The sequence below is a fragment of the Coregonus clupeaformis genome, chromosome 35 (genome assembly GCF_020615455.1).
Source record: "Coregonus clupeaformis isolate EN_2021a chromosome 35, ASM2061545v1, whole genome shotgun sequence".
NCBI lineage: Eukaryota > Metazoa > Chordata > Actinopteri > Salmoniformes > Salmonidae > Coregonus > Coregonus clupeaformis.
Genome location: NC_059226.1, coordinates 30,329,510 through 30,353,265, shown reverse-complemented (window position 1 = coordinate 30,353,265; position 23,756 = coordinate 30,329,510). Strand labels below are relative to the sequence as shown.

The 23,756-nt window shown below is 46.9% G+C and overlaps 1 protein-coding gene across 1 annotated transcript; it reads left to right on the top strand.

Moving 5' to 3' along the window:
• The first annotated feature begins 1,502 nt into the window (after nucleotides 1–1,502).
• Nucleotides 1,503–10,583, top strand: LOC121551353 (GDP-L-fucose synthase-like). Its single transcript, XM_041863960.2, has 4 exons — nucleotides 1,503–1,659; nucleotides 2,197–2,311; nucleotides 3,136–3,264; nucleotides 10,369–10,583. Exons 1-4 carry the CDS (start codon nucleotides 1,505–1,507, stop codon nucleotides 10,444–10,446), a joined length of 477 nt encoding a protein of 158 aa, XP_041719894.1. The 5' UTR covers nucleotides 1,503–1,504; the 3' UTR covers nucleotides 10,447–10,583.
• Nucleotides 10,584–23,756: the final 13,173 nt, after the last annotated feature.

The window sequence follows — 23,756 nt, the reverse complement described above, 5'->3', positions numbered from 1 at the left end:
AGGATAACGTCTGATTTTCATCCTTGTAACATTAATGTTACCGCCTTGCCCGCACAATTACTGCAATTGTTGGGTCTTGGTATATTATAGAGTGTGGTCTAGACCTACTCTGTCTGTAAAGTGTCTTGAGATAACTCTTGTTATGATTTGACAATATAAATAACATTGAATTGAATAATGTTAGCTAAACGTTACACCATAAGTGTGTGCTAAGATAGTGCTTAAGTATTTTAACAGTACTGCTGCTGCTTTGAAACCCGAAAGTCATTTTGTATAATATCCAGGAAAAAAATAAAGGCACACCGCTTAAGCAGTGTCCAAGGTTAATGTCTACCCGCCGTTAACATAATAAATCCATGCCACCCGCACATAGTTAGCCAGTCAAGCTAACGTAGCTAACTGTAGCTAGTTTAGCCAACTCCCCTTAGTCTTTGCTATGTTCCTGTAATATCTGAACGTTAACAAGAAGTACACAATCCCCCCTCCACGTTGTATTAACATAACTTACAATAAATCGGGCTGACATTGTCTAGTTTGAACGTTATGTTCGTCAGTTAATGTTAATTAACGTTAGCTTAATACTGCTGGCACATGGACTGGACAGAAGTCAGTCACAACATGTTAACGTTAGCCTTTTTAAAATTCGACATTTTAAGACCTAAAACCAACTAGAGTGCACTGTTAGCAACGATATAAAGTAATTCTTAAATGCTGCTTCTGTTAAAATGACAAATAATGTGTGTATAGTCGCTTAGGAGAAACTTACCGCAGTCATTCCACATGAAGAAAATGGCGCCGTGAAAATGTGTGGTCCGTTTGAGACGAGTCGTAGGTGGGCGGAGCTTTCCAGAGTACGTCTGACACTGCGTCTTTTAACAACGTACTTTTTCACCAACACTGGGCGGTATCTTACTCCAACTGTTGTAGTAATAACTCTGTAAGAGTCAATGTACTTTGACACTGCATATTTAACACTATGGAATTTACTGTGTAGGCTACTAGTTTGTAATATAGCCTAACCCTTATTTCACCTTCGATTGGCGTAGGCTGTTTGTTTATCGTTTTTATAGGATACAATTAACATTAGCATAATACCATTCACTCCCGTTTTGGACTCTTGAGCTTAATTTTTTATATGTACAATTGAATTTATTTCAAAAGAAAAAAGCCAATAAATGTAGATAGGAAATAAATACAACAAAGTAGCCTCCGTGATTAAACAAATAGGCTACAACGAAATTGTGAACAAAACGAAAAGTATGTTAATACGTTTCAACTTGCGTTTGATGTTGTATAGCATACATTTGATTAATTCCTTATTAGCCTAAATGTAACTATTCTTATTTTTATTATCACAATTATTACGTTTAAGTAGGCTATAAATAGGGCTATGATGACACTGTCATTAATATCAGCCTACTTTGTTTAGGGCTTCAGCATAATAACATTATGTGAATATCACAACTGAAAAATAAAAGTTAGTGTTCTTTGATCTTAGTGAGAGATGGATTCGGAAAGGAAGGCTCAGCCGATGCGTGTGCTCGTCACGGGCGGATCCGGATTGGTCGGGAAGGCCATCGAGCACGTGGTGAAACAAGAAGGCGGCTGTCTCGAGGGCGAACAGTGGACCTTCCTCTCCTCCAAACAGGCCAACCTTGTGTAAGTGATGTCACATGAGCCTTAAATTCTCAGCAGAGCTGGTCTGAGGCTGGGTCGTTGCAGAGAAAAATGTCCTACTCTATATACAAGAGATGCCATGGTCCCATCTACATGCCCGAGAAATATTAGCATGTCTGTTCTACATAACATATTTCTATAGGAACGTTATGTCATACTGATTTTAATATTTGTAAATTCCTGTTATGGCCCTTTTACATCTGGGGTCGATTTTGTGGTTCCAACAGGAACGAACTAGATAAAAGAAGTCCCAAAAATAGGTTCACTCATAGAACAATTATTTTAATCTATTCTATGCTATTCTATTATTTTCTATTCTATAGATAGATGGATTGATGAATAGATAGATATATATATATAGTTTCTAGCTCCTGTTGGAACCACATTAAATGTTTAGCTCATTAGATTTGTGTGTGCATAATTTTATGAGATTGATGTGTTTGCCATTAAATGGGATGATGATGATGATGATGATGATGAATGGTGATGAATGATGACAGTTGTACAATGTTCTGCCAGAGATCTACAACAGACAATAGCAGTTTTTAAGAAGTATCGGCCCACCCATGTCATCCACTTGGCTGCCAAGGTGGGAGGACTCTACCTTCACATGAAGGAGAACCTACACTTTCTGGTGAGCTTCATTACCTAACTACCCAGTTTGTTTCAATCACTAGGCTATATGTTTTTGTCATAAAGTACATTTGTTAAATCATTTCTAACTCACCGGACCATTTTTTTCCACAAAGCTCCCACACTGGCTAATTTTTTACCTGGAGGACCTGATTGTTAACCAAATAATGAAATATTCTGTACAAAATCCCCAATACAGACAGGCCTATAGGCTAAAGATGGAACCAGCTCATCTGGCATTTTGCCTGAACTGTCCAAAGGCCAGTCCGTTTCTGTGTTCAATTCTGTAGAGTATTTTGTTCAGATCAGTGTGTATTTGTCCCATAGCTTAGTATAGTATTGAGTGACACATAACCAATACATCAAACATACATACTTTATGACTAAATATTTGTGTTTAACTGTATTTGTTCTGTGTAATTATGTCATATACAGGGTGTTTGTTTTGTGTTGTTCAGTATGTTTTTTGTCATTGCATTGCCGTGAAATGGTTTGTTTTATCTAGCTACCGGTTGAGTGCACTGACTGTAAGTAGCCCTGGAAAATATATTCTGCTAATGACCTAAATATAAATGTTTGACTGGCTGGGCAACTACTTAGGCTGAAATTCAATTGAGCTTGTCAAAGTGAAGTTTACACACAGTGACTTTGTTGACATAGTACTGCTCACACCCACTTCTTAATCTTTTTCGGAAAGGGTATTAATCCATCTGTGAAGGGAGCTTACAGGAGAGCTTGTTATCACAGTATCCAAATGCATGCATTGAATTCATTTGTGGGAAAACAAGTTGATTGAATTGAGACCACCGTTTTTTGCCTTCACAGAGGGACAACCTTCGCATCAATGACAACGTGCTGCAGACATCTCACGAAATGGGCGTCACCAAGGTGGTGTCCTGCCTGTCCAGCTGCATCTTTCCTGACAAGACCACCTACCCTATCGATGAGAGCATGGTGAGTTGAACAACCAATAAGACCTTATCGATGAGAGCATGGTGAGTTGAACAACCAATAAGACCCTATCAATGAGAGCATGTTGAGTTTAATACTAAAATACCATGGTTGCATCAAATGGCACCCTATTGTCACGGTTTCGGCCGAGGCTGCTCCTCCTCCTTGTTCGGGCAGGTTTCGGCGGTCGTCGTCCCCGGAGTACTAGCTGCCACCGATCTATGTTTCATGTTCGTTTGGTTTTGTCTTGATGTTGTACACCTGTGTCTAGTTAGTCCTCATTAGTGTCCTATTTAGTTTTCGTTGTGTGTGTATGGTGTTTTGTGTGATTGCTCTTCTGTTTTGGTGTTCTGAGCTACAGTGGGGAAAAAAAGTATTTAGTCAGCCACCAATTGTGCAAGTTCTCCCACTTAAAAAGATGAGAGAGGCCTGTAATTTTCATCATAGGTACACGTCAACTATGACAGACAAATTGAGAAAAGAAATTCCAGAAAACAACATTGTAGGATTTTTAATGAATTTATTTGCAAATTATGGTGGAAAATAAGTATTTGGTCACCTACAAACAAGCAAGATTTCTGGCTCTCACAGACCTGTAACTTCATCTTTAAGAGGCTCCTCTGTCCTCCACTCGTTACCTGTATTAATGGCACCTGTTTGAACTTGTTATCAGTATAAAAGACACCTGTCCACAACCTCAAACAGTCACACTCCAAACTCCACTATGGCCAAGACCAAAGAGCTGTCAAAGGACACCAGAAACAAAATTGTAGACCTGCACCAGGCTGGGAAGACTGAATCTGCAATAGGTAAGCAGCTTGGTTTGAAGAAATCAACTGTGGGAGCAATTATTAGGAAATGGAAGACATACAAGACCACTGATAATCTCCCTCGATCTGGGGCTCCACGCAAGATCTCACCCCGTGGGGTCAAAATGATCACAAGAACGGTGAGCAAAAATCCCAGAACCACACAGGGGGACCTAGTGAATGACCTGCAGAGAGCTGGGACCAAAGTAACAAAGCCTACCATCAGTAACACACTACGCCGCCAGGGACTCAAATCCTGCAGTGCAAGACGTGTCCCCCCTGCTTAAGCCAGTACATGTCCAGGCCCGTCTGAAGTTTGCTAGAGTGCATTTGGATGATCCAGAAGAGGATTGGGAGAATGTCATATGGTCAGATGAAACCAAAATAGAACCTTTTGGTAAAAACTCAACTCGTCGTGTTTGGAGGACAAAGAATGCTGAGTTGCATCCAAAGAACACCATACCTACTGTGAAGCATGGGGGTGGAAACATCATGCTTTGGGGCTGTTTTTCTGCAAAGGGACCAGGACGACTGATCCGTGTAAAGGAAAGAATGAATGGGGCCATGTATCGTGAGATTTTGAGTGAAAACCTCCTTCCATCAGCAAGGGCATTGAAGATGAAACGTGGCTGGGTCTTTCAGCATGACAATGATCCCAAACACACCGCCCGGGCAACGAAGGAGTGGCTTCGTAAGAAGCATTTCAAGGTCCTGGAGTGGCCTAGCCAGTCTCCAGATCTCAACCCCATAGAAAATCTTTGGAGGGAGTTGAAAGTCCGTGTTGCCCAGCGACAGCCCCAAAACATCACTGCTCTAGAGGAGATCTGCATGGAGGAATGAGCCAAAATACCAGCAACAGTGTGTGAAAACCTTGTGAAGACTTACAGAAAACGTTTGACCTGTGTCATTGCCAACAAAGGGTATATAACAAAGTATTGAGAAACTTTTGTTATTGACCAAATACTTATTTTCCACCATCATTTGCAAATAAATTCATTAAAAATCCTATAATGTGATTTTCTGTAATTTTTTTTCTCATTTTGTCTGTCATAGTTGACGTGTACATATGATGAAAATTACAGGCCTCTCTCATCTTTTTAAGTGGGAGAACTTGCACAATTGGTGGCTGACTAAATACTTTTTTTCCCCACTGTACGTACTTCCCTCCGTTGTTTGGAGAGGTTTTCGCACATGTTAGTGCGCCTTTTGTTTGATGCCTGTGTGTGCCTTTATTTCGCCTCCGGGCTTATTGTGCTCGCTTACTACGTGATTAATTCACTAAAGTCTTTTGGACTTAGCTTCTGCGTCCTGCGCTTGATTCCTGCACCACACCCACCTTCAGCACCCCTGACAGAATCACACACCTTTAATAATGGAATCAGCAGGAGCAACAGTCACGCCTGAGTCGCTGGAGGAGCATGTCAGCGGCCAGGATGACCAGATATGACAACTGGGGACCACTCTACAGGACGTCATCAACACCCTGCACTGATGGGAGTCCAGAGGGGTACACACACCTCCACCTACCCTGCCACCCCCATCGGCCGGTCCACCAGTCCCAGGTCCGGAACCCAGTGGGATTCGGCTCTCGCTCCTGAGGGCGTATGACGGATCAGCTGCCGGGTGTCAGGGGTTCCTCCTGCAGGTGGAGCTCTACCTGGCCACTGTACACCCGGTGCCCTCGGGACACGAGAGCGTTTCCGCCCTCATCTCCTGTCTCACGGGCAAGGCGTTGGAATGGGCCAACGCCGAGTGGAGGAGGATGGACGCCACCACCATCTCCTACGCCGAGTTCTCCCGTCGCTTCAAGGCCGTGTTCGACCATCCACCTGAGGGCAAAGCGGCGGGGGAGCGTCTAGTCCACCGGAGACAGGGGAGGAGGAGCGCACAGGTGTTCGCGCTGGAGTTCCGGACTCTAGCGGCAGACGCAGAGTGGAATGAACGGGCCCTCATCGACCATTTTCGATGTAGCCTACGGGAGGACGTTCAACGTGAGTTGGCCTGCAGGGACACCAATTTCACCTTCGACCAGTTGGTCGATATGTCCATCCGTCTGGACACCCTGCTGGCCACCCGTGGACGTCCCGAGTGGGGTCTGTCCATTCCACCCTCCGGCACCTCCGAGCCGAGCCCTATGGAGCTCGGGGGTGCTGGCGCTAGAGAAAGGAGGAGGAGGAGCCCGAGGGGGCCTGTCCCCTGCACCAAGTGCGGTGGTGGAGGGCACACTGCGGCCAGGTGCTGGGGAGGGTTCCCCGAGGGAGGAGACAACAGGCCACGCACTGGGGAGCCTTCCCAGGTGAGTAGACGCCCCACTTACCCAGAGCTCTCTGTTGCGCACTTTTGTATACCTGTTTGTTTTCCACAGGTTGCACCTCATTCCCAGCATAAGGCGCTAGTAGATTCAGGCGCAGCTGGGAATTTTGTTGATCGGAAGTTTTGTTTAGATTTAGGGATCCCTCTCCTACCTGTTGACAAGCCTTTTCCCGTTCATGCTTTAGATAGCCGCCCGTTGGGGTCGGGGTTGATTAGGAAGTCACAGCGCCACTTAGGATGTGTGCGCAGGGGGTCATGAGGAGACTATACAGTTGTATCTGATCGACTCTCCTGCGTACCCGGTGGTGCTGGGAATTCCCTGGTTAAGCACCCATAACCCTGCTATTTCGTGGCAACAGAGGGCTCTCAATGGGTGGTCTGCTCAGTGTGAGGGGCGATGTCTGGGTGTTTCCGTTGGGGCGACTTCGGTGGAAAGTCCAAACCAAGTGCCCGCACTGCACATTCCGCCTGAATATGGGGATTTAGCTCTCGTGTTTAGTAAAGCTAGGGCGACGCAGTTGCCTCCTCATAGACAGGGGGATTGTGCGATTGATCTCCAGGCAGGAGCAGCGCTCCCACGGAGCCACGTGTATCCCTTGTCTCAAGAGGAGAGAAAAGCTATGGAAACTTACATAGCCGAATCTTTGAGACAGGGATATATACGGCCCTCCACTTCTCCCGCCTCCTCGAGCTTCTTTTTTGTGAAGAAAAAAGATGGAGGTTTGCGCCCGTGCATCGATTACCGTGGTCTCAATCAGATTACTGTGAAATACAGTTATCCACTCCCTCTGATTGCGACCATGACGGAGTCATTGCATGGAGCGCGGTTTTTCACAAAACTGGATCTCAGGAGCGCGTATAACTTGGTGCGCATTAGGGAGGGCGACGAATAGAAAACAGCGTTTAGTACCACGTCAGGTCATTTCGATTATCTCGTCATGCCATATGGGTTGATGAATGCTCCATCAGTCTTCCAATCCTTCGTAGATGACATCTTCCGGGATATGCAGGGGCAAGGGGTGGTCGTGTACATTGATGACATTCTAGTGTACTCGTCTACCCGAGCCGAGCATATAGCCCTGGTGCGTCGTGTATTGAGGAGGCTGTTTGAGCACGACCTATATGTCAAGGCAGAGAAATGTCTGTTTTTCCAGGAGTCGGTCTCCTTTTTGGGCTATCGGTTGTCCGCGTCAGGGGTGAGAATGGAGGTGGATCGTGTGTCAGCTGTGCGTAATTGGCAAACCCCAACCACTGTCAAAGAGGTGCAGCAGTTCTTGGGCTTTGCGAATTACTACCGGAGGTTTATCCGGGGTTTTGGACAGGTGGCAGCTCCCATCACGTCCCTTCTGAAAGGGGGTCCGGTGCGCCTGCAGTGGTCAGCTGATGCGGACAGGGCCTTTAGGAGACTGAAGGACCTGTTTACGTCGGCCCCGGTGCTGGCGCATCCGGATCCCGCATTATCCTTTCAGGTCGAGGTGGACGCGTCTGAGGCCAGTATAGGGGCCGTACTCTCTCAACGGTCCGGCACGCCACCTAAACTCTGCCCCTGTGCTTTTTACTCTAAAAAGCTCAGCCCGGCGGAGCGAAATTATGACATCGGGGACAGGGAGCTGTTAGCTGTAGGTCAGGCCCTTAAGGTGTGGAGGCATTGGCTTGAGGGGGCTCAACACCCTTTCCTCATTTTGACTGACCATCGGAACCTGGAGTACATCCGGGCAGCGAGGAGACTGAACCCTCGCCAGGCTCGATGGAGCATGTTTCTCGCCAGGTTCGTATTTAAAATCACGTACATCCCTGGGTCCCAGAATGGTAAGGCAGATGCGCTGTCCCGGCGGTATGACACGGAGGAGAGGTCCGTTGAGCCTACTCCCATACTACCGGAGTCTTGTCTTGTGGCACCGGTGGTGTGGGAGGTCGATGCCGAAATCGAGCGAGCGTTGCGGTGCACCGACCCCAGCCCTCCACAGTGTCCTGAGGGTCGGAAGTACGTTCCGCTCGAGATTCGGGATCGACTCATTTACTGGGCTCACACGTCACCCTCCTCTGGACATCCGGGTATTGGCCGGACAGTGCATTGTCTTAGCACTAAATACTGGTGGCCCACGTTAGCCAGGGATGTGAGGGTTTATGTCTCCTCCTGCTCGGTGTGCGCCCAATGTAAGGCGCCCAGACACCTGCCCAGGGGTAAGTTACAACCCCTGCCCGTTCCACAACGACCATGGTCCCACCTCTCGGTGGATTTTGTGACAAACCTTCCCCTCTCTCAGGGGAATACCACCATCCTGGTCGTTGTGGACCGGTTCTCTAAGGCCTGTCGTCTTCTCCCTATGTCGGGTCTTCCTACTGCCCTACAAACCGCAGAGGCACTATTTACCCACGTCTTCCGGCATTACGGGGTACCCGAGGATATAGTGTCTGATCGAGGCCCCCAGTTTACCTCCCGAGTATGGAGAGCGTTCATGGAGCGTTTGGGGTCTCGGTGAGCCTTACCTCAGGGTACCACCCGGAGAGTAATGGGCAGGTAGAACGAGTCAACCAGGATGTGGGTAGGTTTCTGAGGTCGTATTGCCAGGACCGGCCTGAGGAGTGGGCTCGGTACATTCCCTGGGCCGAGATGGCCCAGAACTCTCTCCGCCACTCCTCTACCAACCTAACCCCCTTCCAATGTGTGTTAGGTTACCAGCCGGTTCTGGCACCTTGGCAGCAGAGCCAGATCGAGGCCCCTGCGGTGGATGATTGGATGAGGCGCTCGGAGGAGACGTGGAACGCTGCACACGTCCACCTGCAGCGGGCCATCCGTCGTCACAAGGCGAGCGCCGATCTCCACCGCAGTGAGGGGCCGGTGTACGCACCCGGAGATCGAGTCTGGCTCTCTACCAGAAACCTACCCCTCCGCCTGCCCTGCCGGAAGCTGGGTCGGCGGTTTGTGGGGCCTTTTAAAGTCCTGAGAAGATTGAACGAGGTGTGTTATAGGTTACATCTGCCTGTTGAATATAAGAATATTAACCCCTCGTTCCATGTGTCTCTTCTCAGGCCGGTGGTAGCTGGTCCACTCCAGGAAGGTGAGATAGGAGAGACTCCTCCGCCCCCACTGGACATCGAGGGGGCTCCGGCGTACACCGTTCGGTCCATCTTGGACTCTAGACGCCGGATGGGGGGTCTCCAGTATCTCGTGGAGTGGGAGGGGTACGGCCCGGAGGAGCGGTGCTGGGTGCCGCGGAGGGACATCCTAGACCCATCTCTCCTGTCGGAGTTCCACCGGGACCATCCCGCGCGCCCTGCTCCGCGCCCTCCTGGTCGTCGCCGGGGTCGGCGCACGGCTGGAGCCGCGTGTCAAGGGGGAGGGGGGGGGGGGGTACTGTCACGGTTTCGGCCGAGGCTGCTCCTCCTCCTTGTTCGGGCAGGTTTCGGCGGTCGTCGTCCCCGGAGTACTAGCTGCCACCGATCTATGTTTCATGTTCGTTTGGTTTTGTCTTGATGTTGTACACCTGTGTCTAGTTAGTCCTCATTAGTGTCCTATTTAGTTCTCGTTGTGTGTGTATGGTGTTGTGTGTGATTGCTCTTCTGTTTTGGTGTTCTGAGCTACGTACTTCCCTCCGTTGTTTGGAGAGGTTTTCGCACATGTTAGTGCGCCTTTTGTTTGACGCCTGTGTGCGCCTTTATTTCGCCTCCAGGCTTATTGTGCTCGCTTACTACGTGATTAATTCACTAAAGTCTTTTGGACTTAGCTTCTGCGTCCTGCGCTTGATTCCTGCACCACACCCACCTTCAGCACCCCTGACACCTATTCCCTATATAGTGCATTAATTTTGACCAGAGCCCTAATGGCACTGGTCAAAAGTAGGAGGTCAACAGTATAGGGTGCCATTTGGGAAACAACCAGTGGGATGACAGTAGAACTGTGTTTGGGAACCTCTGGCCCTCCAAACTGTAATTTTTAAGAAAAGCTGGTGTATGATCACTCATGCTTTCCTCCTTCCCACAGATCCACAATGGGCCTCCACACGACTCGAACTTTGGCTACTCACATGCCAAAAGAATGATTGATATTCAGAACAGGTGAGCTGGTGACTAATCTGTTACCTGTGCAGGTACATTAGCACACAGTTTAAAGACCCACTCCAGCCTCCCTAGCACCTCATTTATCACCTGATTTACTTAACAAAAGGTGCATTTCAGTAGCTGGTACAGGTCCCTCATTACATGGCACAACCCAGCTAGCACATAACGTTCTGAGAACCATATGTTTTTTAGAGCTTGGTGAGAGCGTGGCTGTCCTATGGTTATTTTACATACAACCTTCCCACAATGTTCTGGGAATGGTGCAGGATACCCAGCTAGCACATAATGTTATGAGAACCATATGTTTCTTAGGTGGGAATTTCAGTACTTCAGCATAATGTTTTCTGCAGGTTTCCTCGTGGTTCTATTTAAAGTCATGTTCTCAGAACATTAAAAAAAACTTTCCATGAAAACCACAACGTTCTAAGAATATTATTTATAAACATATACAGTGGGGGAAAAAAGTATTTAGTCAGCCACCAATTGTGCAAGTTCTCCCACTTAAAAATATGAGAGAGGCCTGTAATTTTCATCATAGGTACACGTCAACTATGACAGACAAAATGAGAAAATAAAATCCAGAAAATCACATTGTAGGATTTTTAATGAATTTATTTTCAAATTATGGTGGAAAATAAGTATTTGGTCAATAACAAAAGTTTCTCAATACTTTGTTATATACACTTTGTTGGCAATGACACAGGTCAAACGTTTTCTGTAAGTCTTCACAAGGTTTTCACACACTGTTGCTGGTATTTTGGCCCATTCCTCCATGCAGATCTCCTCTAGAGCAGTGATGTTTTGGGGCTGTCGCTGGGCAACACGGACTTTCAACTCCCTCCAAAGATTTTCTATGGGGTTGAGATCTGGAGACTGACTAGGCCACTCCAGGACCTTGAAATGCTTCTTACGAAGCCACTCCTTCGTTGCCCGGGCGGTGTGTTTGGGATCATTGTCGTGCTGAAAGACCCAGCCACGTTTCATCTTCAATGCCCTTGCTGATGGAAGTTGGTTTTCACTCAAAATCTCACGATACATGGCCCCATTCATTCTTTCCTTTACACGGATCAGTCGTCCTGGTCCCTTTGCAGAAAAACAGCCCCAAAGCATTATGTTTCCACCCCCATGCTTCACAGTAGGTATGGTGTTCTTTGGATGCAACTCAGCATTCTTTGTCCTCCAAACACAACGAGTTGAGTTTTTACCAAAAAGTTCTATTTTGGTTTCATCTGACCATATGACATTCTCCCAATCCTCTTCTGGATCATCCAAATGCACTCTAGCAAACTTCAGACGGGCCTGGACATGTACTGGCTTAAGCAGGGGGACACGTCTGGCACTGCAGGATTTGAGTCCCTGGCGGCGTAGTGTGTTACTGATGGTAGGCTTTGTTACTTTGGTCCCAGCTCTCTGCAGGTCATTCACTAGGTCCCCCCGTGTGGTTCTGGGATTTTTGCTCACCGTTCTTGTGATCATTTTGACCCCCACGGGGTGAGATCTTGCGTGGAGCCCCAGATCGAGGGAGATTATCAGTGGTCTTGTATGTCTTCCATTTCCTAATAATTGCTCCCACAGTTGATTTCTTCAAACCAAGCTGCTTACCTATTGCAGATTCAGTCTTCCCAGCCTGGTGCAGGTCTACAATTTTGTTTCTGGTGTCCTTTGACAGCTCTTTGGTCTTGGCCATAGTGGAGTTTGGAGTGTGACTGTTTGAGGTTGTGGACAGGTGTCTTTTATACTGATAACAAGTTCAAACAGGTGCCATTAATACAGGTAACGAATGGAGGACAGAGGAGCCTCTTAAAGAAGAAGTTACAGGTCTGTGAGAGCCAGAAATCTTGCTTGTTTGTAGGTGACCAAATACTTATTTTCCACCATAATTTGATAATAAATTCATTAAAAATCCAATTTTTTTCCTCAATTTGTCTGTCATAGTTGACGTGTACCTATGATGAAAATTACAGGCCTCTCTCATCTTTTTAAGTGGGAGAACTTGCACAATTGGTGGCTGACTAAATACTTTTTTCCCCCACTGTATATATAAAAAACATGGGGGATTGGAAGTGATGCAGACAATTACATTGATAGAAGATACAATCTATCTGCAATATTAAGCTGATCCACCCCCCAAAAAAAAATAATAAGAATAAAAAATAAAAAATAAAATAAAAATTAAATGAGAGGTTGCAGGAAGTGTTTGTGTGTATGGCTCTACAAGTGTCAGCTGTGGTGTGGTAGCATTACAAACCTGCCTGGAAAACGCCCTCCATTCACCTCTTATGGTACAAAAACACCCTAATTTGCTGTATGATTTGGAGATGTTGAAACTGGGCCATGTACGTTTCTAAAAGATAATGCAATGACAAATTAGATCACATTTATATAAAGATGTGGGCAGAATGTTTTTATCTTTTGCAGTGACTTTTTCAAACAAAAAATGCATGCCGCTTATAGCAAGTGCCAAACACTGGAGTGCATTTTGCAAGTTTGATTTTCGTTTACTATGTTACGTCTACCCCCGAGTCCAGGTTTAATATTTTGTTCATCAATAGATGATTGTGTTTCTATCTGCTGCGTTGGTATAAGCTCTGAATTTAAATAGGCTATGATGTTGTGCTCCTACTGCACTGCAATAGGCCAACTGTAGCCTATGCTGTCAAATATTTTAAATAGGCTACCTGTCTAGCTATTTACTTTTGAGGAAGTTTGGCTATTGACCCTCCCATTGTCCTGGTATTCTGTACACACGCCGTGCCCTCCGGGTCGAACTGTCCCCCTCTCACTAAAGGCCCAATTGGAACATGTGGGACAGTATGCGTGCGAACAGCCTTTGCAGATGTATTTGTTACACCTGGTGCACACAGTGTGTGTTTTACAGTCCTTCTTTGTGGGGCAGACCTGACACCTCTTCCTCTTACTGGGTTGTCCGGGGTCGGGTGCTTGGGCCGGTGCGTGGGCCGGTGCGTGGGCCGGTGCGGCGGGGGCGTGATCCCGGGGCTGATCACGATACGTAGCCCTCTGAACAGCTTTGACGAGCGCCGCAGAGGCTTCGGTGCGAGGGAGACGGGCCCTTCTTTGTATGAACGGAGTCACTAGTGCCTTTCCCAGCTGCTCGAGGAACACCCTCCTCTTGTTTCGCTTACCAGGCATCCAAGTAGGGTTGAGCTCTCGCCATATGACAAAAGCGTTGTAGGAGGACACGTCAAGGATGTTGTGGAAGATGACCAGGGGCCAGCGGGCGGTCATCCTGCTGCAGCTGTAGGTTCCAATCACCTTGTCTAGGTTGTCCACACCTCCCTTGTTGCTGTTGTAGTCTAGGACGATGGCCGGCTTCTTGTCCTGGCGATGGCTAACGTGAGCCTCCGTGTGCAGCGTGCTCAGGAGTAAGACATTCTTGTTTTTCTTTGGCAGGTAGGACACTAGAGCGGTGGTGGGCGTGAAGGAGCCTGTCCTTTGAGGCGAGCAGCGCCGGCGGGAGCTCTGGCTTGTTCTTTCTGACTGTGCCGACCACGGTGACGTTCCTCCTCAGGAGCTGGCGCACGAGCTCGTATGAGGTGAAGAAATTGTCGCAGGTGACGTTGTGACCCCTGAGTCCCTGCGTCAAATCGAGCACGACCCTCATCCCCTGGTTCTTCTCGGGGCCTCCGCAGGTGGCCTTCCCGGTGTAGACCTGCATCTTCCAGGCGTAGCTGGATTTGGAGTCGCAGGCCACCCAGGTCTTGATGCCGTATTTGGCCGGCTTGCTTGGAATATACCGGCAGAAAGGACATTGGCCTGGAGAAGAGAGAGAGAGAGAGAGAGAGAGAGAGAGAGAGAGAGAGAGAGAGAGAGAGAGAGAGAGAGAGAGAGAGAGAGAGAGAGAGAGAGAGAGAGAGAGAGAGAGAGAGAGAGAGAGAGAGAGAGAGAGAGAGAGAGAGAGAGAGAGAGAGAGAGAGAGAGAGAGAGAGAGAGAGAGGAGATTAGCTTTAGCGTGTTGTGTACGGTGTTGTTGTGCTCTTGTACGGTGTTGTTGGCCCGGAGCGGCAGCCTCTCGACCCACTTGTCCCAGACCTCTCTCAAGGCCGCAAGTTTGTCACCGCCGCCTGCTGCGCGTCTCTCGGCTCTGGTCTGGCGGTCGTCGAAGCGAAGGAGTCTCGAGTAAGCGTGAAAGACTGAGCGGCATGGTTGCGCGGAAAATGGTCCTCCGGCTCACGGCGTCCCAGAGACTAGAGGCTGCTTCGCCTCGGGACCTGTACACGCCGGCTAGGATGAGCAGCCCTACGTAGGCACGCAGGTCGGTGGAGTCCATCGCTTTCCAGCGGTCGTGTTCGCGGTCGTCGGCGTAGTGGCGGTGGTCGTCATCGCCGTTGCCGTCGCCTCAGGCTCCGTATTTTCGAACGCCCTCCAGATTGGTCATCTCCAGGATGATGTCTTCTATCTCCGGTGTGAAAAACAGGCGGAACGTGGAGAGGATGTCGCGGGCTTGGCCTACGGCCTGCCTAGTAGGCCCGGGCCTCATGTCCTCCGGCACCTCAGCAACCGGCCTGTTACTTTTTGCCGCTGCGGCGGCCCCTCTGACGCCCCGATTGTTGTCACAGGGCATCGAGCACCATTGGATTTGGCCGTTTCTCGACACGAATGTCTCTCTTTCCACTCGAGGGATATCGTGTTGTGGTCGGGGGCTGAGGCGGCGGCGGCGGCGGTCTCCTGGCTCTCCTTCACCTTCACCTTCTCCTTGTTCTTCTTCTCCTTCTTCTTCTTCTTGGTCGTCGTCATCATCATCGTCGTTGTCGTCGTCGTCATCGTCTCGTTCGTCTTCTACGCCTTGACCTTCTTCTACTTGGGCGTCGTCCTTGTCGTCGGCGGCGGCGGCGTCGTAGTCGTCGTCGTGCTCGGGGGTCTCCTCGTCCTCTGGGTTGTATTCCTCCCCGTCTTCTTCTTCGGACGCTTCCTCCTCCGCTTCCTCTTACGCTTCCTCGTCGCAGTCAGAGTCATTGGAAAATATATGTTCTAGGACCTGTTTGGCCGTGAAACGCACAGCACTCATAATAGCTTCGGCACCCAGGCTGGGGAAGTCCCCAAGACCTCTCTTCGGGACGTGTCCGGACATGCCACCGAGGCAATATTAGTAGTAGTAGTAGTAGTAGTAGTAGTAGTAGTTGTAGTAGTAGTAGTAGTTGTAGTTGTTCTTGGTGTTGGTGTTTGTTTACGGCTTAGCTACTACCTCTGGCTCAGAGCTTATGCCTCTAACGCGTAGCCTGGGTCGTTTTGACCCCGGCCAGGACAGGACAGGACAACGCTAGGGGTTATACAGCCACTCGCTCTAACACTCTAACACGTAGCCTGGGTCTTTTTGACCCCAGCCAGGACAGGACAACGCTAGGGGTTATACAGCCACTCGCTCTAACACATAGGCACTGACACGTAGCCTGGGTCTTTTTTTGACCCGGACAGGACAGGACAACGCTAGGGGTTATACAGCCACTCGCTCTAACACTCTAACACTCTAACACGTAGCCTGGGTCATTTTGACCCCGGACAGGACAGGACAACGCTAGGGGTTATACAGCCACTCGCTCTAACACTCTAACACGTAGCCTGGGTCTTTTTGACCCGGACAGGACAGCGGGAGGGGATATACAGCCACTCGCTCAAACACGTAGGCTCTGACACGTAGCCTGGGCCGTTTTGACCCCGGCCAGGACAGGACAGGACAACACTAGGGGTTATACAGCCACTCGCTCTAACACTCTGACACGTTGCCTGGGTCTTTTTGACCCGGACAGGACAGGACAACGCTAGGGGTTATACAGCCACTGGCTCTAACACTCTAACACGTAGCCTGGGCCGTTTTGACACCAGCCAGGACAGGACAACGCTAGGGGTTATACAGCCACTCGCTCTAACACTCTAACACGTAGCCTGGGTCTTTTTGACCCGGACAGGACAGCGGGAGGGGATATACAGCCACTCGCTCTAACACGTAGGCTCTGAAACGTAGCCTGGGCTGTTTTGACCCCGGCCAGGACAGGACAACGCTGGGGGTTATACAGCCACTCGCTCTAACACTCTGACACGTAGCCTGGGTCTTTTTGACCCGGACAGGACAGGACAACGCTAGGGGTTATACAGCCACTCGCGCTAACACTCTAACACGTAGCCTGGGCCATTTTGACACCAGCCAGGACAGGACAACGCTAGGGGTTATACAGCCACTCGCTCTAACACGTAGGCTCTGACACGTAGCCTGGGTCTTTTTGACCCGGACAGGACGGCGGGAGGGGATATACAGCCACTCGCTCTAACACGTAGGCTCTGACACGTAGCCTGGGCCGTTTTGACCCCAGCCAGGACAGGACAACGCTAGGGGTTATACAACCACTCGCTCTAACACTCTGACACGTAGCCTGGGTCTTTTTGACCCCGGCCAGGACAGGACAACGCTAGGGGTTATACAACCACTCGCTCTAACACGTAGGCACTGACACGTAGCCTGGGTCGTTTTGACCCCGGCCAGGACAGGACAACGCTAGGGGTTATACAACCACTCGCTCTAACACGTAGCCTGGGTCATTTTGACCCGGACAGGACAACGGGAGGGTTAAATGAGTGATGGATAGGCTAATATCTGTTGTGTAGTGGGAATAAGTCAGTCATGTCAGAAAAGGAGAGACATCGTGCAATATGATTATGATTTAGGCCTATATAAAACGAGTAAAATAAGCACATAAGGCTACATGCTGCCTTGCGATCTACTTACCAACGGCAAATGCATCTGTTTTATCATTAGGCCTACATTATAATGTTTTTATTAGATTACTATTATTATAATTCATCTGCATCAAAAAAACGTCAATTTCCCTCAAAATAACAATATTTTCTTGCAATACAATTGATCAACCACTAGAAGTTGTGCATACACATGGTCTGAGAGTGTGTGGACTATGGAGATAGTCATAGTTTCCTGTCAAGTTCATAATTGATAAATACCAACTTTTGCGGGAAAACTGGCTCACACAAGAGCTGAGTTCAGTACGTTTTTACGTTCTGGAACATTCAATTAAACGGAAACGGTGCTGTACTGAACGACCAGTTGAAAAACGGGGATGGGTTGAGTTGTGGATTGGGGAACGCTGTCAGCATGGCCACTGCCCTTTAAATAGGTCACTCATTGTTTCAAGCCACACCTCGCCACACCCACCAAACGGGAGCAAAAGTACCTCAAAGTCTGTTCAAGAACATACCAGAAAGGATGTTTTGGGGAAACGTGTCGTTCAGTACAAACCGTTCCGCAACATAGAAAACGTTCAAGTGAACTGAATGCACCTTAGGTTTAGAGTCTTTTTGTGTGCATGCACCTTTGATAAATGAGGCCCCTGGATTGGGAAACGCTCATCTAACTCAATTTGTATTGCAATTATTGGAAATTCAGAATAAGGAAGGGAATACTATAGTATTTACATAAATTTTAAGAAGCAAATAAACAAAAACATTATAGAATAGTCTACTAATGAAGACTCAGAGAATTGACATAAGTGGGCTTTACATAGTATTTTTGCTTTGGCCTCACTCATCACTCAAATTAACCACCCTAACCCCCTGAAAGCATGTTGAGAGAGTACTGTAGATAATGGTTGAGAGATGGTTGAGAATGTGTTTATAAATAAAACCAGGTTTGCACAAAGACAGCTGCGATTCACCTTCTCAAAACGTACTCACAAGAACACGGGGAGTTGAAAAACGTGTTTTTGTTCTTGGTTTCTTTATTTTCCATTTGTCTTGTCGAGGCTCTGTATTTACATAGAGATCATCAGATGCAACAGAGCATGCCCAGCTTTACAAGACAAATTGACAGCACAGGCAAAACAGTGAGTAATGACGCACTCTTCTACTTCTTTCCAGGTTCTACTTCTTCTTTCTGTCTTCGTTCTCCATCAGCATGGTTTTATCCCTTTTTTTGTGTGACCAACTTTTTAATTAGTTTGTAATTTTTTCAGAAGGGAGTTACAGGTACTGGTATAACATTCAAAATCATATTAATTCAGATATATTCATACATTCAGTTATAGTATTTGCATTTCATATTTCATACTTTCCTGTACCTGTGGCCAGCCACTCAACAGAAGAACAATAACAAGTAAAATGCATACAAAGACAGACAACATCATCAACAGTTTTGTAATATTCTGTATGTAAGGAAAATAAACAAAAAATACTTCCCCTCCCCAACCCATTCCCCCCAACTCCCTCAGTCCCCATCCCCCCACCCGCATCCTCCTTCCCCACCCGGAAACCATGTTTCCCACCCCTTCCCACCCTGCCTAGCCCCCATCCTCCCGCATCTGAGATTGTTCTTTACAGAGTGAAGGATATTTGTCCAGGCCTCAATTGTTCCTTGACTAGCACCATTCATTCTCGCTGTCGATAATTTTGTTATAACTTCTGATAGTAACTGTATCCACTGGTTAAATGGGAGAGAGTGAGGTGGTTGCCATCTTAGAGCAGTGCTGCCTGCCATCAGTAATCTTATTTGACTGATTGAGAGATTCAATGAGCTATCATCATTAAGTAACATAATGGTTGGGGAGCATTTAACTGCAGGGCACTCCCACATCATATGAAGGAATGTCCTTACCTGATTTAGGGGATATAGTGAGCACTTGGAAGTTGGGGCCAATTTCATTATAAAATGTTTCTTGGGTGTTAGATAATGTCTGTGAACAAACTTGAAATGTTTTTTATCCCTTTTGAAAGAATCATAGCGCTAACATAACTGAATATTGAATTGTTCTCACATATCTTTGATAACTGGCTGGGTAGTCTAATATAGGTATCACAAACTGCATGTTGAAAGATTAGTTGGGTAAAAAAACACATACAGTATGTCATCTGTATGACTAAATAAATACAATTTCAGCCTACTGAGCTAAGGTGTGTTCTCTGAGAACCATCAATTGTCAACAGGTGAGATCCCGAGTGGCGCAGTGGTCTAAGGCGCTGCATCGCAGTGCTAGCTGTGCCACTAGAGATCCTGGTTCGAATCCAGGCTCTGTCGTAGCTGGCCGCGACCGGGAGACCCATGGGGCGGCGCACAATTGGCCCAGGGTAGGGGAGGGAATGGCCGGCAGGGATGTAGCTCAGTTGGTAGAGCATGGCGTTTGCAACGCCAGGGTTGTGGGTTTGATTCCCAAGGGGGGCCAGTATGAAAAATAAACTAACTGTAAGTCGCTCTGGATAAGAGCGTCTGCTAAATGACTAAAATGTAAATGTAATAGAGAGCAAGTGTAACTGGTGTGAAATGGCTAGCTAGTTAGCGGTGCGCACTAGTAGTGTATCAATCGGTGATGTCACTCGCTCTGAGACCTTGAAGTAGTTTCCCTTGCTCTGCAAGGGCAGCGGCTTTTGTGGAGCGACGGGTAACGGTGCTTCGAGGGTGACTGTTGTCGATGTGTGCAGAGGGTCCCTGGTTCAAGCCCAGGTAGGGGCGAGGAGAGGGACGGAAGCAACACTGTCAAACAAGGCCCAACACTGTCTTCAAGCTGAGCCTGGATTCTAACTTAACCTGACAGCAATGTTTACAGAGTTTCTTTGCTTAAAAAACACTGCCCTGACATGCACACACACTTGTCATTCTGAAACCTGCAAGGGGAGTCTAAGTGGCAGCAAGGGACTTTCACAGTATCCAAAACTTTGAGAATCTGTGATTCTATTTGACAAATTGTGTAAATTCCTCAATTGGATTCAAACATAATGTAAGTGCCTGTGATATGCTGTAATCTTTTATAAGCGCCTCTTTTATCTTGCTGCAAATTTGAATTAAGCTTGAAGTATTCTGTAGATTAGGGAATTTAGCAGTCATACGGACAGAGACTCAGCAAGAGGCAAGGCAGGTTGAAGTGCTCAAAGTGTAGATTTCGGAGATTATAGCTACAGGTCTTAGTGATCCAAAGGTGGAGGTGCCATATAATACAAAATGTCAATCAAATTGTCTTAGAAGATTTACTACATTGACTATACACTGGCAACAGCCAAATGAAAAAGCCTATGTATCAGGCTTAACCTATCATAGCTGAACAGACACAGGTAAGGCAAGTGCCAGCTCCCATGAACAAATTGGCCTCAAAGGACCTCAAAGGGGTACAAAACAATTTGGCCCCGCCCAGGATCATACCATTAGTCTACTAAATTACAATGAGGGGATTCAATTAAGCTGGCCCGGGTGGGCGGAGTTTGCACCGGGTGAAAGTGATTGCATTCCTTTTGGAACCAGGATGCCTCCCTGGCGTGAGCCGGCTGCCCCTTTCTAGCCAACGGCGAAGTCCAAAAGTGCTCAAAACAAAAGTGCCGTTGGTTAAACACGTGGAGTAATGAATAGGATTCAGTGTTTTCACATCTAAAAGTGTTTCCTCTCTTGATAAAAATGCATATCTTCTTTATCTGCCTTCCCAAGTAGGCCTTAAACTAGTTAGAAAAACATACAGTATTCTTTATGGAAAAGACGTGTGTTTCAGAACGATGCACCATGCTGCCTTGTCCACAATATGGGCAGCGCAGATTACCGGGCAGCCCAGATTACTGTTAGATTTGAAAAGGGCGCTCCTCCCTCACCTCTTTTACCTGTTCATGTCACGGGCCATAGCCCGGCACAACCCGTGGCAGCTTAATCGAATCCCCTCAGTTACAGCCAGTAAACTGGTTCTGCAATGTAAAAGGCAATTTCCCTGTCCTTCATTCAATTGATAAATTCAACTAATCTGTTCTTGGCGATACTTTTTTCTTTCTCGATTCTGTAAAAAGTGTATCTGATAAATGTCTGTGTCCAGTTGGTTCTCAAAAAGCCCGAGAAGATTCAGAAAGATATTAAATCCATGTTTTACACCAAGTGAGGAGTTTCCTTGACATTTTAGCAGCCAGACATCTTACATTTCCAAACATCTTTGCAGGAGCAAGTCATTTCTATGTGATGCGGCCGTGGCCACGTGTAGAAGTAGATCACACAGTGCTACCAAAACAAAGATCTACACACATGCAAGAGGCATTTCTCACTTGATACAAAACATGGATTTAATATATTTCTGAATATTCTCTAGCTTTTCGAGAATCACCTGCAACTGGACACGGACATTTATAATATACACTTTTTGCCGAATCGAGAACAAAGAAAGTATCGACAAGAACAGGTTAGTTGAAAAATTCCTTGCTTTCAATTAGCCAGGCTGTAATGGGTATGGAGCACCACATATCCCATTAACAATTATGTAGCTAACGTTCTAGATGACTGCGAAATGACAGGGATTAATGGTAAATGCATTACAGCTGATAGGCCTATATATTTTGCAGGGGAATTGATAAACATCACAAAACAAACTCACAGAATGAAACAAATGAATGCGCCCGAATTGGTGGGAGGCAGAGGGCACATGATTCCATCCAATGATGCATATAAACCCTGGATTGCTGATGCTATGTATTGGCCAATGATAGGCTATGAAGCTACTGGCTGCCATATTGGTAAGCCTACTCCACAGAAGGAGCTGTCCTCCCTAGGAATTAATAGAATTTTACAGTAATTAAATGTAAGTATGTTTTTGTTGTAGTGGAGACAGTAATTTTAGTGCTCTCAAAATGTTTTACTGAAAAAATATATATTTTATTCAAAATAACCCGAATGTATACATTAATAAATGCATTTCTACTGTATATCTTCCTAAATCTTTTTTACAATGGTGGATGAGTACAAAAATGGCTGCAAAGTGGCTTCAAACCAGCCCCCGGGATTCATCTAGGGTTTATACACATCATTGCCTCCATCCCATCGGTAATAACCGTTTTGTGACTGAGAGCATATTGGTGGTGTGAAGAACCTATAGCACTCACTTCACCATATACAGTGGGGGAAAAAAGTATTTAGTCAGCCACCAATTGTGCAAGTTCTCCCACTTAAAAAGATGAGAGAGGCCTGTAATTTTCATCATAGGTACACGTCAACTATGACAGACAAAATGAGAAAAAAAATCCAGAAAATCACATTGTAGGATTTTTAATGAATTTATTTGCAAATTATGGTGGAAAATAAGTATTTGGTCACCTACAAACAAGCAAGATTTCTGGCTCTCACAGACCTGTAACTTCTTCTTTAAGAGGCTCCTCTGTCCTCCACTCGTTGCCTGTATTAATGGCACCTGTTTGAACTTGTTATCAGTATAAAAGACACCTGTCCACAACCTCAAACAGTCACACTCCAAACTCCACTATGGCCAAGACCAAAGAGCTGTCAAAGGACACCAGAAACAAAATTGTAGACCTGCACCAGGCTGGGAAGACTGAATCTGCAATAGGTAAGCAGCTTGGTTTGAAGAAATCAACTGTGGGAGCAATTATTAGGAAATGGAAGACATACAAGACCACTGATAATCTCCCTCGATCTGGGGCTCCACGCAAGATCTCACCCGTGGGGTCAAAATGATCAAAAGAACGGTGAGCAAAAATCCCAGAACCACACGGGGGGACCTAGTGAATGACCTGCAGAGAGCTGGGACCAAAGTAACAAAGCCTACCATCAGTAACACACTACGCCGCCAGGGACTCAAATCCTGCAGTGCCAGACGTGTCCCCCTGCTTAAGCCAGTACATGTCCAGGCCCGTCTGAAGTTTGCTAGAGTGCATTTGGATGATCCAGAAGAGGATTGGGAGAATGTCATATGGTCAGATGAAACCAAAATAGAACTTTTTGGTAAAAACTCAGCTCGTCGTGTTTGGAGGACAAAGAATGCTGAGTTGCATCCAAAGAACACCATACCTACTGTGAAGCATGGGGGTGGAAACATCATGCTTTGGGGCTGTTTTTCTGCAAACCTCCTTCCATCAGCAAGGGCATTGAAGATGAAACGTGGCTGGGTCTTTCAGCATGACAATGATCCCAAACACACTGCCCGGGCAACGAAGGAGTGGCTTCGTAAGAAGCATTTCAAGGTCCTGGAGTGGCCTAGCCAGTCTCCAGATCTCAACCCCATAGAAAATCTTTGGAGGGAGTTGAAAGTCCGTGTTTCCCAGCGACAGCCCCAAAACATCACTGCTCTAGAGGAGATCTGCATGGAGGAATGGGCCAAAATACCAGCAACAGTGTGTGAAAACCTTGTGAAGACTTACAGAAAACGTTTGACCTGTGTCATTGCCAACAAAGGGTATATAACAAAGTATTGAGAAACTTTTGTTATTGACCAAATACTTATTTTCCACCATAATTTGCAAATAAATTCATTAAAAATCCTACAATGTGATTTTCTGGAGAGAAAAAAATCTCATTTTGTCTGTCATAGTTGACGTGTACCT

Coding starts and splice junctions, on each gene's coding strand:
- LOC121551353 (XM_041863960.2), top strand. CDS start 1,505: ATGGATTCGGAAAGGAAGGCTCAGCCGATGCGTGTGCTCGTCACGGGC. Junction 1,660..2,196: donor TCCAAACAGGCCAACCTTGT/GTAAGTGATGTC, acceptor ATGTTCTGCCAG/AGATCTACAACAGACAATAG. Junction 2,312..3,135: donor AGGAGAACCTACACTTTCTG/GTGAGCTTCATT, acceptor TTGCCTTCACAG/AGGGACAACCTTCGCATCAA.